The 13436-nt window shown below is 42.4% G+C and overlaps 3 protein-coding genes across 3 annotated transcripts in view; 2 read left to right on the top strand and 1 right to left on the bottom strand.

Moving 5' to 3' along the window:
* LOC108045685 (coiled-coil domain-containing protein lobo) overlaps nucleotides 1–10120 on the bottom strand; it is a 30631-nt gene extending 20511 nt beyond the window's left edge. The window contains exons 1-2 of the mRNA XM_017125077.2: nucleotides 9608–10120; nucleotides 9408–9536 (exon numbers count right to left, since the gene is read on the bottom strand). Of these exons, the coding sequence (XP_016980566.2) occupies nucleotides 9408–9536; nucleotides 9608–10024 (546 nt within the window). The 5' untranslated portion in view covers nucleotides 10025–10120. The remainder of the gene's footprint in view (nucleotides 1–9407; nucleotides 9537–9607) is intronic.
* On the top strand, nucleotides 357–8684 carry LOC108045686 (protein distal antenna). Its single transcript, XM_017125079.2, has 2 exons — nucleotides 357–1130; nucleotides 5914–8684. The coding sequence occupies exon 2, from the start codon at nucleotides 5967–5969 to the stop codon at nucleotides 7998–8000; it is 2034 nt and encodes a 677-aa protein (XP_016980568.2). The 5' UTR covers nucleotides 357–1130; nucleotides 5914–5966; the 3' UTR covers nucleotides 8001–8684.
* A 2024-nt stretch (nucleotides 10121–12144) lies between the features above and the next one.
* Nucleotides 12145–12927, top strand: LOC108045656. The gene is made up of 2 exons (XM_017125041.1): nucleotides 12145–12310; nucleotides 12380–12927. The coding sequence occupies exons 1-2, from the start codon at nucleotides 12145–12147 to the stop codon at nucleotides 12925–12927; spliced, it is 714 nt and encodes a 237-aa protein (XP_016980530.1).
* Nucleotides 12928–13436: the final 509 nt, after the last annotated feature.

The raw sequence follows: 13436 nt of genomic DNA on the forward strand, positions 1-13436 counted from the left end.
TTTTGGAGCCAGTTCTTTTAATATAAAAATGTATGACTATTTGATACGTATACTTGATTTAAATTACATTTCTACATTTAAATTTTATAAATTGTAAATATTAATTTGTGAAGAAATATTTGTCCCTGTGCACACACACACACGTGGGCGCGCAAAAGGAGGCCGAAAAGGATGTGCGTCTCTCAATCTGGAAAAGCCTAGCACGAGTATTGCGTCGTCTTCGTTGCACACAGCTATGTCCTGGAGTGTGTGTTTATGTGTGCGTGTGTGAGTGGACAGTGGCCTGTGGTTGGGCCGGCCAAAATGCCAAAATGCGAAATTGCGAAAAGGCCGAAAAGCAATGCGAACGGGGAAGCCAAAGCGAGAGGACTTCTTCGCCGCCGTCTTGGCCGTTATTAATCATTGTACATTTGGCTGTCCTGTCACCGAAAAAGGCCGCGAATTTCGCTATAGAGGGAGCGAAAGAGAGAGCACGTTTGAGAAAGAGAGAAGGACAGAGAGAGCGACTCACGCACACCTACGGCCACGTAAAAGAAACAAAAACGACAACTACAACTACAACTAACAGGACGGACTGACCAGCACACAACCACCACCATACAGTCGCCCGTTTTTATGTGTGTGAGTGAGAACGATATGCCGCATTTCGTGGACGTGCGACTTTAAATTTCCCGTGACGTCGCCGCCGCCGTCGTCGCCGTGCGGAAATTCGCCGCGCTAAAATCAAAATTCACTCAAGTCCGCCGCGGTAGTTTGTCGCCGCACGCTAGCCGCTCAGGTTCGCACATCCACGTCACAGTCGCAGCGCCGCAGCGTCACAATATCACAATATCCTTCGACGAGCGCGAGAGAGGTCGCCGCACCGCATGTCCTGTCGCTGAAATTCGCACGCCAAATAATCGTATAAAGTGTTCGCTTGTGTTTGCCTGTTTATGGCCAAGAAAAATAAACAATAACAATTACTGCTACCCATGTGAACCACCTATATCGTGAATTTAATATCGCTGGTCGAAGAAAAAACAGGAGTAAATAGCTGTGCTATCGGGGCTCATTAGGCTAACACCGAATTTCTCCCGCCTTCGCTGGAAGAAGGCCCAGATCACATTTCGGACCGGAAGTTCAATTAAAAGGTTAGTATGTGCCTTTGATTAGTGAAATAGGCAGTTATGGAAGTGTTTTTCGGTCCATGTACTTTAAATATAATGTTTACAATTAGTTTAAAGAGTGTTTAAAAAATTTAAGCCCGTAAAATTAGATTTTCGTTAATTTGTGACTCCAGAAACTTTTTTAATCATTGACAGTTTTAAATTAAAATATGCTAAATTAAGTCTTCAATGACGTATTTTTGTTATCAATTTCTTTTTAATTGAACACTTAGTACAATATAAATTATGAAGAGCAAATTACAACCAATGTATGTAGTTTTAATTACCAAACATAATAATTTTTTTGAGAAGAAAAACATGTTATCAAGTAATCAAAATCAACGTTTGAAGGACTAATATATATTCAAAAATGAAAGTTATTAGCTATGTGTCTTTTTTGAATATATTTATAAATAATTGCCCACTAATAAATATGGCTCAACAGTTTTATTTTTAAAGACAATGAATACGGAAGAGAAAAGTAAACTGAATCCTTCAAAATTAAAATAACTTCAAATGTTTTAAAAGCGATAACTCTTTTTAAAAATATCTCCCACGATCATATGGGAATCATTCATTGCAACGAACAGTTTTAGCAGCCTTGCAGTAATAAAAAAATCGTTTAGTTGGTATATGTTAAATCGCCACTAAAAACGAATGAATATATTTATCGGACCATTTAGTTTTTTAAAAGTTTACGGTATTAGGCAATCAACATAAAAACTTACGTTTAAATTGACGACCGAAGCTCTATTAAAAATAACTTTTTCCTAAACAATTCAATAGCCATCAGCATTTGTTTAATTCAATATAATTGTTCGTCTTTGTATGTTTAATATGCTTTGTACAGAAATTAACGGAAGTAAATAATACAATATGAGTATTTATTTCAAGATCCACAATGAATAAATACTATAAATTGAATATTATGGAAACTCTGCATATTTTAAAAGATCAATTAAGCAAGCCCCCGGAGATATGCAACAAATATTTTTACAATACTTACACACTTGTTTTTTTATCACGGACTTCAAAGGATTTAATTTTGATTATTTTTAATTTAATCAACTTAATTTAGATCAGTCTCATTCAACAATAATAAAGACTAGAATACCAGATATTATTTTATATTTGTTATTGCCCTGATCAGATGAAATGGGGTACTATATTTCGTAACTCCCGGAAGTGGCTAATAAATTTGAAATTGAAAAAGTTGTGGTATACTTCCAGATTGTGAAAGCCCTATAAATATTTCAAGATATTTTTCTAGTTCAATAATTTTTAACCTGCCCTGATTATATTATTAACTGTTTTTGTTTATATCCCTCAGAAGTAAATTAGTCAGATAGTAAGGACGTTAAAAATTAAAATAAAAGACAGAGAAATAATTAATGGTTTTAAATGCGTGGAAGCATTAAGTCTCAGAAGATCCCAAATATAGAAAATATAAAGTAGGTAAAAACGACTTTAAAGAACATTTTGTATTATTAAAAAAATACATTCAGTATTCATTAAAATCTTTAAAATAAAAGGTTTCTTTTGATAAGACCAAGGTTGAAAATATATTAATGTTCTATTATATTCTTAAAACAATTAACTTGTAATTTTAAACGTCTTTACAATCAATATGTTTTACATGTTGCCACTTTCTACAGAGTTTCATAGTTATAACATGCTTGCTTAATCTTATTTATCTATTCTTACACCTACTCATATATTTACGATTCCAAAATAGCTGTCTTAAGCTCAATACACTCCACTGCCATAATCCAGAGCAACATTAATCGAGCTAATCATAAACAAACACATAATAAAAAGGTGTAATAGTGCTTAAAGCCACATATATCATTGGTTCCAACAGGTCCAAAATTACAACAGACACATGGTGTATTTGCACACACATAACTGCGGTGTGAGAAACGTTCCAGACTGACACACACACACACACACACACAATTGGGTTCAGACCGAGGGAACTTTTTCTTTTATCTACGGAATTCTTATTTTTATTTGTTGCCTCTTTTTGTGTTTTATTTCTTTTTGCATTAGCACAAACGAATGGAGCTATCAAACGCTTGCACATATTAGTACTAGTTTCAGTCGTTGACCTCCATTTGCCAGACTTTCCTCCTTCCTGGCCCACCCCCCTCCGCCCACTTGGTCCTTGGTGTCCTTGCCACATGCATTGCCCCTGTTTGTCTGTGAGTGAGTTCAATACGAAGCCAAAGAAACGAAAAAATAGTAAATACAATAAAATTATAATTGTATATAGGAAAATCAGAAGCTCTTAGCCCACACACAGGCTCACAGAGCCACACACACACACACACACTCGGAGTCGAATGGCCAGACGGTTGGCCATTACAGACATACAGACATACATATGTCCTTTCGTGGCTAGGTGTGTGTGTGTGTGAATGTGTGCACAGCAGCAACACCAGACACAGACAGAACCCCCTCCCCCCCTTCCCTACACACACTCTGACAAACTTGGTGTAATTCTTTTATATTTATTTCTTTCATCTTTTTCTGTTGTTACTAGATTTTTTACACACTTCTCACTGTCCCAGTTCGGTTCGTGAAAAGTTTAATGGCGAGCCGGCTAGGACAAGGACGGAATATACTGGACCCTGTGCAGAAAGCGAAAGTAAAAATTCTTTTCCTTCTGCCCCATCCAATTCAGCTCCTGCTGAATGGCCAAAGACCTTGTAATTTTTATACAGCTGTAAAAGTTTTATTCGATATGTGTTTGGGTGCAGGTTGCCCAGTGGATCGTGGGGTGGTGTTTAGGTGCCAGGCAATGGGGCAGGGATCACATGCACCACCGTCGACACAGTTATTTGCTGCTCTATTGGTTATGAGCATCCCAGTGTGTCTGTTTGGTGTGGGGTCACCACCTGGATAAGTATGCAGTAAGCCACATGTTTAACTAGTTGTCAAGGCGTTAATATTAGCAATTCGGGTCAATAAATGGAGTTAATCTTTCAAGTACTTAATCATTAATAATAGTACTTATTGGCTTCAAATCATTAACATTTAAAAATTACTTTGATTAATTAAAATTACTAGGAAAAAGTTGTATGGTAAATCAATAAAGTTCGAAAGATAATTATGTTGTTAGCATATTATTTTTCAAGAAATAAAAATCTAAATTTGTAAATTTATAAAATTAGAACAAGTATCTTTCCGATTCCTCCATTTTGGTTTTTTTGTTTAGGCAGCTAAATATATATATAATACAGAAAGTATTTATCCGTACAAAAAACAGCCAGTCTGACAATCTGATATCAAAAAGATAATTCCCAATCAAAATTCGGAACAGATATATGGCAGTTATGCAGTTTGTGTTTGTGGCGCTTTACCAACTGCTTATTCCCAAACATGTACTTGGCTTTACTTAAGCAACCAACTCGAGGAGATAAGTCCAGTGATTCAGGAACCTCCAATTAATAGCTGGCGACGTGTAAACTCCATTTCAAATGGCTGCGATACACGTTTTGTAAACAGCATTGCGATAGATGGCCAAACGAAAGACTCCACCAGTTTGTCTGTCCGCGCTCTTAATTCCCCACCATTCTCTCTTAAGTTTCTCTTCCTCCGGCAAAAAACACACACACCGACTTGGGTTGCTTGTATATTTGAATGCTGTATATATGTATATGCGGGTATGCAGGGAAAGAAATCATGTGTCAGTCATGCGCAAAACGTGTTTTTCATTTTAAAATTGCACCATGGGGCGAGCTCTTTTGCATGTCTCACTTTCTGGAGAGATGGAGGCGGAGCATATTGTTGCTCGCTCAGGTTCTTGGCCCGCACTTTTGGCCTGGTCGAAAAAGACTTCGAGAGACTTGGCCCAAAAGACGCTGCTGCACCTGCTGTTGCTTCAGTTTCAGTTTCGGATGGATGGAAAGGAAGGCTGGGAAGGCGCAACAGGCGTGCTTGGCATTGGCATGGATCCTCATCCACAGTCACAGTCATGTCCCTCAGTTTCGGGCCCAAGTTGGGGGATGTTCTGCGCTGCAGCGCCAAGTGGCCCGAAACAGGTAAACAAGTTATAAATTTGCGGACTCGGCAAAGTTCGGCCGACGAATGGCTTGTTCTTGTTGCTTATTCGTAGCTCGCGTTGCGCGCTGCATTTTGGAGCAGGCGCGTCGCGGCGCGAAGGCAACGCACCAATTAGCATATTCCATTGTCTCCCCGTATACACACATACACACACCCAGACACACACACATACCGAGTGTCCTTTTGCAAATTTGGCATCCTTCGTGCGCCGAGCGAAAAAGAGGCAAGGGGCGTGACGCAGCTCATTTGCCTGCAGAGCGTAGAGAGAGATTTTGTCATCCTGGCTGAAGCGCTATACCTATACCTATACCTATATTCCTATGTATATGTAGATATGGCTGTACAGTGGACCACCTACACGTATACGCAATATAGCGCATACGCCCGGCTGTGCGGTTTATTTACACCGCGACTTGTCTGTAAAACTTTAAAGCGCGCGGCGATTTTATTGGAGCCCCGTGCGAACATGCGAAAGAGCACCCAACCCTCCCCCCTTAAGCCCCCCACCCCCTTGAAAGTACATGGACGCGCGCACTCGGCATTCGCCATTCGGTGTGGCACATATATACCGCTATGTGCTTCACCGCTGGCGAATGGGAGCGCATCGGTCCGCCGTGCGATATGCGATATGCTATATGCGATATGCCAAGTGTGTCACGGTAATTAATTAAGAAACGCTTTTCCTCTTCTCTTCTCCTCGCAGGCGCCAAGCTGTTCGACAACGGCCTGAAGTTGGATATTTCCAGCTACCCCCACATGAACATCCGCATGGGCACGAAGGGCAAACGGCCTTTGCGGAGCCTGACGCCGCGCGACAAGATCCATGCCATCCAGAGGATCCACGATGGTGAGTCCAAGGCCTCGGTGGCCCGGGACATCGGAGTGCCGGAGTCCACGCTGCGCGGCTGGTGCAAGAACGAGGACAAGCTGCGCTTCATGTCGCGCCAGTCCACCACGGACAACCTGTGCGCCGACGCCCTGGGCGATAAGTTGGATGGCCCAGGAAGCGGAGGAGGTGGAGGACTCCTGGGTCCACCGGAGAAGCGCCAGCGACTGGAGGCCGCCCTGCCCCTGAACTTCTCCAACAAGCTGAAGTTCGACGAGCTGGCCTTCAAGCGATCCCCCTTGAATGGCCTGGACTACAGTACAAACAAGAACCTGGCCGAGCTGGGATACAATGGCCTGCCCGTGGACTATGCGGCCTTCAATGGCGGGGTGAAGGCCAAGGTCTTTGGGGCCGACATCAACCGACCCGCCGCCGATCCCTCCCTCAATGCCATCAGTCCGCTCTCGAGTCTGACCCACCTGTCGGGTCTCACGGGCATCTCGCAGTCCCCGCTGGCAATCAGTTTCAACGAGCTGACCACAAACCTCAACTTGCTGGCCCAACTGAACCCGGGACTGGCGGCCATGTCGGGTCTGAACAGCTTTCCGGTGGGTGCTGGTAACCTGAGGAACGCGAAGCCGAGCGGACAGACGCCCCTGCAGGTGCAGAGTCCCAGGAGTGATTGCGGAGATCGGGCACAGGGTTTGTCGGTGAAGAACTGGGCCAAGCAAAAGCCAGGGGAGTCAGGTCAGGGCAGTCTGAATCTGAGCATCAAGAACGAGGTGAAGGGAGGCGACATCAAGAGTCCCAGTCCCTCGATTGCTCCCTCGCAAATGGGCGGACCCATGACGCTCTCCAATCTGGCCGAAGATCCCTTGCTCTACTGGCTAAAGTCGCAGCAGACTATGCTGGGACTGAATCCCCTGTATCCGCCCACGATTCCCATGGGCGTGAACAGTCCCCCGATACGCTCCTCCACGCCGCAGCACATGAGTCAGCATGCGATGACCCCGCCCATACCCTCGGCCCCACTGACGCCCTCGTCCACGCCCTCCGGCAGTATGGACGAAAAGAATGCGGCGTGGTACAACTGGTGCAAGGCCTTCGGGGCCAGTCTGCACACCCTGAATCCCAATGCAGCCACTCTGGCCGCCCTCCAAGCCAACTCGATGCAACAGCAGGTGGCCAACGCGGCAGCTGAGGGAGGATCCCTGAGTGATCCCTCGAACATCCTGTACTCGCATCTCACCAAAGAGACTGAGACGCCGTCGGTGCGAAGTCTGTCCTCCAACGAGCAGAATCCCGAGGCCGACGAGGATCTGGGAGAGCCCGATCTGGATGGCGAGGTGGAGGCGGAGGCGTCGGGAAAGCCGGAGGATCTTTCGGCTGCCGGCAAGGTGATGACCCCCTCGCAAAGTCCGATAGCAAATTCACCGCCAGGCAGCAGAAGTCCCGAAACGAGGGGCAAGATCAAAAACCCAGAGACCCCGAATGACTGCAAAAAGATCCTAGACAATATGCTCTTCAAGATGGGGGGCTTGGAGGCCAGTGGTAACCATTTGGTGCCCGAACCGGGGTCCGAATCCGAGGGCAGCTTCCAGGACACCACCAATCCGCACACGAACAACAACGATGTGAGTGCCAGCAACAATAACAACAACAATAACTCCAACAAGACGGACGAGGAGGAGAAGGCCAAGTATCTGGACTGCACCGGGGACGAGGACATCGAGGCCATCCGGCACGGTGAGAAGTTCCTGCAGTGGCTGGAGAACTGCAGCAATCCCCGGGTGACGGCCGTGCAACTGATGCAGCTGCGATTCCTGATAGCGGCCATCAAGTCGGGCAACGAGACACCGCTCATCGAGAAGCCCTGCTCCAGGAGCCTCCTGCCGGAGGAGAACGAGGAGAACAATGCCGAGGAGGAGGGCAGCGGCCGGGGCAAGAGTCGCCGCCGCAAATAGGAAAAGCCAAAGTTGGCGCCCACGGAGCCAGCCACGGATACAGAGGATTACCCAAGCAATGCACCGATGCAGGGTGCGCCGGGCGAGGATCCCTCCCACAGGGGCCACCACGTTTACGCGCCGGCCGTCTACCGATCGTCGGCCACCCTGCTCAGCTCCCTGTTCTTCCCCCCCTACGAATTTGTACATTGTGACCTCGACGATGAACCGGACGACGACTGCCAGATCACGGGCGAGTACCAGCAGTACGACGAACTGAGCTCCAGCAGCTAGGTCTTTAGGTCCCTAGATCATGAAGGTCCCGGAGGACTCCACCCTCCATCCTCCACTGAATTTATCTCCTAGCTGTGACAACCTATCGAGCATACTTTCAGTCTCTTCAATTCAATTCCATTGTATTAATTAATCGTACGGCTAATGTGTATATATCGAGAATCTCTATTTGTAGCTATTATGCATTTCTTTTTCGAACGGAAACAAGCGGTTTGTTTTGTGTTTCACCCAATGCATTCTAGACAAAATGTTATAGCCTTTATTTTTTGTTACGAGAAACAACCCTTTCGAACTGCAAGGTGTGTTGGCGCGATTAACACGCATTTGATATCAAACGTTTTTAAATTTCGTATATTAATAACTATGGAAATGTGCTCAAAAGAATTTTCTTAATTCGAAATTAATGCGATATTTAAATAAAAACATTTACAAATTTAAATGTAATTTTAAATACATGTTCAATAAAAAATAATTAGATAATTTTTATGAAACTCTTAAATGGTTGTTGTGTTTATTTATTCTTGGGGGAAATTACAGGAAATTTTTAAGCAAACTCATATTATGTTTAACATAACCATGACCTCACAAGGAAAAATAAATAGTTGTGCAATTGTTGAACGAATTTGAATATAAACGGCCAAGATAGTTAATATTCAGCGCAGACTTCAATGGTAAAGTTAGAGCGGATAATTAAGATCAAAATATGAAGTATTTAACCAAAAATCCGGATTTACTCTAGGATAAACAAAAATAAGTATTTTAGACAATGCAATGCATATAATTGTCCAAATGTGGATTGTAGTACTTCGTTAAATTCGCAGCAAAATTGCCAATTAACTGGCATTCAAATCTGGAATTCTTTATTTTTGTCCTATTTTCGCAAAAATAGATGATGTTACCCCTTATAAAAAATGCAAAAATTCGAATTTTTTAAATCAACCAGAAAGTGATAGGGATCGTTAGATTAAGTCTTCAGCTGTGCAAAACAGTCTGTTTTTAGTTGTGAGTAGCCATTTGGCCAAATTACAACTAAAATCACTTTCAAAACGCAAATTTCAATCCAAAGGTAAACTGTTTGCTGCATCCATCTTTCGGGTGTAGTTTATATTTTGGATAAATAAAAAATGCTCTTACCAAATTAATTGGATCATCTAGTGGTTCGTACTGAATGAAATCCGCGACAAACTTGGCAATTTCGTCAACGCTTGATATGAGTTGCGTGTGAATAAACGCCGTTGGCCTGATGGTGGTGCACACAAATTTCTGGAAGTTGGTTAAACGGGGCGATTTATCATAACATTAACGAGTAACAAAGAAAATGGTGAACACTTTACCTGAACTTTGCATTCGTTGGGCAATGCCAAGACCATCGCCCTTTTTTTTGGATAAGTAAGAACCAATTGCTTCCGGAAATTCTCGGCATAAAGGAGGAGCAACCGCTCCTTGGGTGACAGTGTATAATATGAGGGAGGATAGCACTGCGGACTGTTCTCGAACTCCTCGATTGTCTCCGGAAAGGATAAGTCGATCTTTCCGATATTCAGCGCCGGTTCGCCTTCCGACAAACTGAATTCACTAGACTTCATCTCCTCCATTTCCATCTCGTACTCCCCTTCCATTTCGTCTGCGAAATCCGACTCCGTGGCTTGCGACCGCCTAAACTCGTCGATTTCTTTGAATTTTTCAGAATGGCGAGTCGGGTCGATGTTACTGACCACCTTCTTGTACTTCTGGAATAGAACTTTCGGCATTTTGGCGTCGTTGGCTCGCTTGCCGGCTATTTACAATAATAAACAAGAAATTCCGTTTCTATAACTACGGTGTTTATAGAAAAATATATTTTTCTATTCGAGCAGATGTGACAGAAATTTAATGTGTGTTGCTAGATAAATAAAGATTTCTATTACAGAACGCTTTATTAATGTTTTAGGAATAATAAGGATCCAATCGTTTTTAATTTGCTGACCGATATACATATATGTCTAACTAATTATTGAGAGAAATCAATCCAAGACATTTAAAGTCAAATTGTAGTATATTATTAACCTTTAGGGATCTGTCTAAAGGTTATTTTATTTGCTTGTATATTTTATTTTTCGGTTGATGATCTTGTGTTTTATATTTTATTTGTTCATATAAGAATACAAATATAGGGTTTCCTACGTTTTACAAGTTTCGAATTTCCAACAAGGATATTCAAGGTTTAAGTCAGCGGAAAAGTTCATCAAGATTTTACATCCTTTTTGTAGATATCCGAGCCTTTCCTATGGCTTGTGTCCTTAGTAAACCACTGCTTGAACTGCTTTACACTGCTTAAATACCGAATTGAACTTCTTTGCCCTGCTTAATTGTTCTACTGCTTTTCGTAATTCTCATGTAAAATATCAATGTAGAAAGCAACATATCAAGAATTTTTGGTACCGCCAAATTTTATATAACAAATGAGACTTGTTGTGTTTTTAAAATGTGTACTTACTCCATAAAATACTTATTTTAAAAATTCAAGATACAATTTTTAATCCGAATTCGTATTTTCAAGATGATATCAGCTTACAAAAGTTAGATTTTCAGCATGTGAAATAAAATTAATAGACTTCCTAAAATAATTATTAATTACTTTATAATGATTACTTTTTTTTTAATAGAAGCCCAGTAGGCGTTTTATTAACAAGACACACAAAAATGGTCCTTCTTTATATTGTATTTTAAGTTCTATTCTAAAGATCCCGAAAACTGGTGGTAGATGCGCCACATAAAAACAACTAAATCACTATCAGGCTTAGGAAATCATTTAATATTTGAACTTTTTCGGAAGCACTCTATCCCTATTTTTTTTGGTTTTTGGGAATAAAAGATTCCAAAAATACAAGTATACAATTCGTCAATCTTTAAGTTAAAACCTACATGCCTAAATATTTTCTTAGCGTTAAAATATTCTTCTCAATTTGTTTTTTTCATTTCTTTTGATTGTGATTAAAAAAACCCTGCCAGTTCACATGCATCTTAAAAAAGAAAAAACGAAATTATTGCTGCTCTCTTAGTATTTCTAATTACTAGTGAGTATTTTTAATTATTTCTAACATATTACATAATTAACCGTCTGACATTCTCGGCCTGCCTTCCGCAGATGGCAGTGGTGGCACATTTTTTAAGGACCACCCCCTTGTCTGCGTGTACCGCAAATTGCATTTGCATTATTTATATTGCATCAATAAAACCCGCATTCAGGAATAATTAGCGAAAAACTTGTCGAGCAGCGGAGACCAGCGGATTGAGATCGGCGCAGTTGATCCGTTTATGGCTGGCGCTAGGATTTATTTGTACTTCCTTTCGCATTTGAAAGGCGAGCGTCTACCTGGGCGATCGCTACATTCATGAAACCATTTGGCGCTTTTAAGCGACTCAATTACGCACTTTGATTCCCACATTCGTCGCCTGTCGTTGGGTGTCGCCTGTCCCGCTCGTCCTGCGGCAAGGACCCGCTACCTGGACGCCGTCTGAGGCAAGATGCGTAAGCACTAATTTTTGTGTGCTCAGTTTGCCGTTTAATTGCCGCGGCTCGCGCTAAGTGTTCCGCAGAAAAACAAAGAGCATCGCTGCGCTGCGGCGTTCAATCAGGCACATGTCGTCCTGTCGCTTGACTCCTTGTGCAGGAGGCGCCCCGGATGTCTCGAGTGTCAAGCGCCTTTGCAGCCTTTGTCTGATTATCGGCCACGCAACGCCGATGCCGAAGCTGATGCTGATGTGCTGCGGTTATGTCAATTAACGCGGATCAGGTTGGGTGGAGGGTATAAGAGGCAGCTCGCCGGTGGAAAGGACATCACTTTCGCCTCACACTCCGAACGAAGCACATCTACCGGAAAGATTCAACATGCAGTTGGGAAAAGCTATCATTCTGATGCTGACCATCCAGCAAAGCTGCCTGGCCTTGTACATCAAGAAGGCGGAGAAGAGTCCTGCCAAAGCTCCAGCTCCATCTCCATCCAAGGACGACTGGGGAGTCTTCAAAAACACACTCGGACTAAGCCAAGAAAAAGGTGGGTTTCCTAAACTAAAAATTCCTTTTTAGAACTCTTACTTACTTTGAAACTCTTTTCTCTCCTTAGTTGAACTACTTAAATCGCAAAAGGACCAACAGGGCACCAAGGAGCTGCTCAATCGCTTTATCTTAGAGAACCCCAAAGCTCTGCCGAAGGTCAAGAAACAGCCCGATCAGTTCCTGGCACTCTACAGATCCATTCTCAAGAAACTGACAGCATCCAAGCGTACACTGAAAACCTCGCTCAACTTCGAACTGGCCGACAAGCCCCATAAAACCCACAAAAGGCCTCGGCGCAAGATCGCCGTCAAGATGGTTTCCGATATGCCATCCTGGAAGATCGAGAGCCTCCTGAATACGTTTTATCTACAGCACGGGATTCCGAAGAACACCGAGGAGCATGATTATCCCGATCTGGACATGCCCAGGGATACCGACTACGACTCTGATAATTTCTACGACGACGAAGGCGACGTGGGCTTGACTGCTAAGACTCGGCAAAACACCGAGTACGGATCCTTCCAGGACCTGATTATGCAGGCCAAAATGAACGAGTGGGAGCTGGAGAACGAGGAAACCAAATTGCACGGCTCGGCCAATGATGACTTCATTTAAATCCATTGAAATATATACGAGGAATCGGTAGAGGGCTGTGCAATCAGGGTTCAAATGCTGGCATTGGACTTATTTTTAGGTTAAACTAGTTACTTATGCCAAATATTATTAACCGCAATTACATTTATATATATTTATTAAAATATCATAGCTTTAGTATTTTTTTTCAAACGAAAATAATAAATAAAGAAACTAAGAAGATCAAATATGAAATGAATTGGTTTTATTGGAATGAAAAATTGGGGTCTGAAATTTAGAAATTCGGAGTTTTTCATAATATTATGCACTTTTGAGCTTTTCATTTATCCTTTTCTGCGCATGCACTCTCTTCATAAAAAGCTTTATTTCGAGAGAAATGTCGAAAAACGTTTGTTATTATTAAATGCTCATTATTTTCTTTTATTTTGATAAATAATTATATAACAAACTATTACTATTTCTAGATGTTTCTAAGGTAATAATTTTTAATTTAATACCATTTTCCAGTCAAAGACTATAGTATTATTGGT

Source organism: Drosophila rhopaloa, unplaced genomic scaffold (assembly GCF_018152115.1).
Source record: "Drosophila rhopaloa isolate 14029-0021.01 unplaced genomic scaffold, ASM1815211v1 contig_167, whole genome shotgun sequence".
Classification (NCBI taxonomy): domain Eukaryota; kingdom Metazoa; phylum Arthropoda; class Insecta; order Diptera; family Drosophilidae; genus Drosophila; species Drosophila rhopaloa.